At 40.5% G+C, this 4037-nt stretch overlaps 1 protein-coding gene across 1 annotated transcript; it reads right to left on the bottom strand.

The window, feature by feature from the left end:
- Positions 1-367: 367 nt before the first annotated feature.
- LOC103308172 (zinc finger protein 271-like) lies at positions 368-2390 on the bottom strand. The gene has a single exon (XM_016801383.2). The coding sequence runs from the start codon at positions 2239-2241 to the stop codon at positions 871-873; it is 1371 nt and encodes a 456-aa protein (XP_016656872.1). The 5' UTR covers positions 2242-2390; the 3' UTR covers positions 368-870.
- Between the last annotated feature and the right edge of the window lie 1647 nt (positions 2391-4037).

Here is a 4037-nt window from a genome sequence, read left to right as displayed (position 1 = left end):
GTTTATGCTTATTATAATGATTTCTTTTCTTCTTTGTTTATTATAATGGTAAGTATTTATTGTTATCTTACGTTGCAATGTTGAAATAGAATTATGAGACTATCTGTAAAATTTAATTAAATTATATTTATACTTGTAACACGTATTATACTTCCATCGCACTCCCCCCCCCCCCCTACTAGGTACATATACTACGGCCCACAAGAGACCATCCGTAAAAACGCGACCGTCGCTGCGCATCGGTTCCCCTTCCATACGCCGAATCATACCGATCAGAAACCGGTGGGCAACGATCAACGAATAACAGCAGTAAACACGTATACGAAATTCGACTAATTCGTTTTTATAACTGGTCTTTTGTGTTGTTTACGTAAACGTATATTTTTACGAGATTTTTGCGATTTTTTTTTATTTAATATGGAGAATCACATAACACCCGCAAAAGGCAATTAATGAGCTTTGTTTTTATGACCCGTCGTATTCACTTTGCCGAGTGGTGGGAATGGCACTATGGTGGGAGACAATTTGGTCGGTAGACATCGCGTACGTCAGTACGTATGGACTCTCGTGGGCCAGAGTATAGTTATAACGAATGGCAAATATTAATGAATTACTGTTTTAAATTATAATATAATATTTATGACTGTCAGAATTGTTATCAAATGAGCAAAATATAAGCTATATGCTTTAAACAAAGGAAAAATCATTTTTCGAAAAGTAAATGATAGAAGATTAAGATTGACGACGATCTAGTTGTTAATTTATCAATCTAAGATCTCGGATCTTGCGGGCGTGAATCCTCCAATGTACAGTCAGGTCATATTAAGTTTTTAATTACTTTTCAAACACGTTAAACAGGAAAGGTTTATCTTATGTGTGCCTACTCCGGTGTACAGTTAGATTACAGTTTCGACTGAACAACTTTTCACACACTTCACACTGGAACAGTTTCTCTCCCGTGTGGGTCCTCAGGTGGGCCATTAGATTGCAGCTTTGAGTAAACGACTTTTCACACACATCACACTGGAATGGTTTCTCTCCCGTGTGTGTCCTCTGGTGTACAGTCAGCGCAGAGTTAGTGTTGAACCACTTGTCACACACGTCACATGGGAACGGTTTCTCTCCCGTGTGCGTCCTCCGGTGGGCCATTAGATTGCAGCTTTGAGTAAACGACTTTTCACACACATCACACTGGAATGGTTTGTCTCCCGTGTGAGTCCTCAGGTGGACTGTCATTTCACAGATAGTTTTAAACCACTTGTCACACACATCGCACGGGAATGGTTTCTCTCCAGTGTGCGTCCGCCGGTGTACCGTCAGATGATTGCTAGTTTTGAACCACTTGTCACACACGTCACATGGGAACGGTTTCTCTCCCGTGTGCGTCCTCCGGTGGGCCATTAGATTGCAGCTTTGAGTAAACGACTTTTCACACACATCACACTGGAATGGTTTGTCTCCCGTGTGAGTCCTCCGGTGTACCGTCAGCTCAGAGTTAGTGTTGAACCACTTGTCACATACATCGCATGGGAACGGTTTCTCTCCAGTGTGCGTCCGCCGGTGTACCGTCAGATGATTGCTAGTTTTGAACCACTTGTCACACACGTCACATGGGAACGGTTTCTCTCCCGTGTGCGTCCTCTGGTGTACCATCAAAATACCCTTTTGACTGAACGACTTTTCACACACATCGCACGGGAATGGTTTCTCTCCCGTGTGCGTCCTCCGGTGGGCCATTAGATTGCAATTTTGAGTAAACGACTTTTCACACACATCACACTGGAATGGTTTGTCTCCCGTGTGAGTCCTCAGGTGGACTGTCATTTCATAGATAGTTTTAAACCACTTGTCACACGCATTGCACGGGAATGGTTTCTCCCCCGTGTGTGTCCTCCGGTGTACCGTCAGCTCAGAGTTAGTGTTGAACCACTTGTCACACACATCGCATGGGAACGGTTTATCTCCAGTGTGTGTCCGCCAGTGTACCATCAAATTACTCTTTTGACTGAACGACTTTTCACACACATCGCACGGGAACGGTTTTTCTCCTGTGTGTGTCCGCCGGTGTACCATCAGCTCAGAGTTAGTGTTGAACCACTTGTCACACACATCGCATGGGAACGGTTTCTCTCCAGTGTGCGTCCGCCGGTGTACCGTCAGATGATTGCTAGTTTTGAACCACTTGTCGCACACGTCACACGGGAACGGTTTCTCTGCCATGTGCGTCTTCCGGTGGGTCATTAGATTGCTGCTTTGACTGAACAGCTTTTCACACACGTCACAAAGTATTAATTCATACTCACTTTTCTGCTCAGATTACGAGAGCTATTGTCCATTTTAATGATTTTTAGTTGAATTAGGAATGATAACTGCACTGACAAAAGTTTGTAACGTCAGTCAATATTTATAGATTTATATAACTATTAACTGATTTGTATTTGTTTTGCATAAAACTACTTGGTTACTACACATGACTACCAACGGGTGATTAGAATTTATTTTCAAATACAATTGAAGCCAGTGTTTATTGTAGGTACTAAAATTCGGTTATAAAATGAAGATTTTCAAGTACAAACATTTTATATGTATCGATATGGAATAGTTACGTACCGGATTCTATCGAAGTTCGAGTCCGATACGAGTACGCTACGTATCGCTTGTATATTGCACATGTAATTTCTTGAACGAACTTGAACTCAAATTTCTTCCATGAAAATCTTGATTCACAATTGATCAACATATCGGATGTATTAATAAAATATTATGAGCACGACCAATGTATAGTGTAGCTGCTTATTTGTCACTATATCGAGTGGGGATTTTTGAACATCAAGTGGGGCGCAAGGGCTAACAGTTCTAGAGGAGGCCCCAGGGGCGGATTTAAGGCACTGCGAACTATGCGGCCGCACAGGGCGGCACATTTTGGAGGGCGGCAAAATTATTTTGAATATTAGATACATAATATTTAACATTTTATCTATCACTTCAAAAACTTGAAATTGTGGATTTTGTATTCGTTTATTTTTAGCAAAATAATATTTATAATTTCCCAGGAACTCGTCTACGACAACAACGATAGTATTTTATTATAGCTTATCATATTGTTTATGAAATACTCGTAATACTATAGTAAAAAAAAAATAGATGTTTACGAATATTGGAGTATACGTAGTACTTACAAACGTTTGCTTTATAGAAACCGTTATCGGTACAAGGTTCACTGCGTGAATATATTTAATATATTTCCTATTAGAACGATTAAATTCCTTGGCCATATTAACTACAGAAAGTGATTTAACGTCATCATTAGAGTATGAAGACATTATTGATGACTTCTCAAGAATTAAATCTAGAAAAAACCTATGTAAACTGCAAACTTTAACTATGAATTAAAAATTAAATATATTAAATTAATTAATTATTTTTATTATATTAATTATATAATGTTTTTATAATAATGTCTTTCTTATAAATATTTTTACTTTAAAAAAAATAAACAGAAGATGTTATATTTGAATCAGAATTTTTTTTAGTTCACTTAAATGAAAAAATTGATTTATTTGAGGATATTTTATTAAATAGTAAGTTTTTTTTATGAGGGCGGCAAATTTAATTTGGCAAAGGGGTGGAAGTTTGTTAAATCCACCACTGGGAGGCCCGCTCTCCGACCTCTCCTCCAGCCTGTGATTGATCCTGGCTAACTCAGGAGCCACCCCCACTTTCGTGAGAGGGGCAGTCACCTCGATCATTGTAGTCACGTTCTACCGATGAGTAGGCCTTACGGGATGGCAGGTACCTCACCTCCAGACTATAAATGACCACAACTGCGTCTGTTTTAGCACGGTCAATCGGGCTCAGGCCCCGGTCCAAGCTGAGCTTCCCGCCAACGTTCACCGCGGCTGGTCCATAAAGAAGCTGGACCCAGATGCCTCAGCACTGCGCGCGACTAGTTGCTTCAGTTGGACCCGCATGCGCCGAGAAGGCCCTGTCCTAAGCTGAATCACTTGACACGTTTCTGTTTGGAGCCTGCGAGGCAT

This window comes from Acyrthosiphon pisum, chromosome X (assembly GCF_005508785.2).
Source record: "Acyrthosiphon pisum isolate AL4f chromosome X, pea_aphid_22Mar2018_4r6ur, whole genome shotgun sequence".
NCBI lineage: Eukaryota > Metazoa > Arthropoda > Insecta > Hemiptera > Aphididae > Acyrthosiphon > Acyrthosiphon pisum.
Note: the sequence above shows the minus strand (reverse complement) of the source record. Positions and strands in the feature narration are given on the sequence as shown.

Coding starts and splice junctions, on each gene's coding strand:
- LOC103308172 (XM_016801383.2), bottom strand. CDS start 2,241: ATGACCCACCGGAAGACGCACATGGCAGAGAAACCGTTCCCGTGTGAC.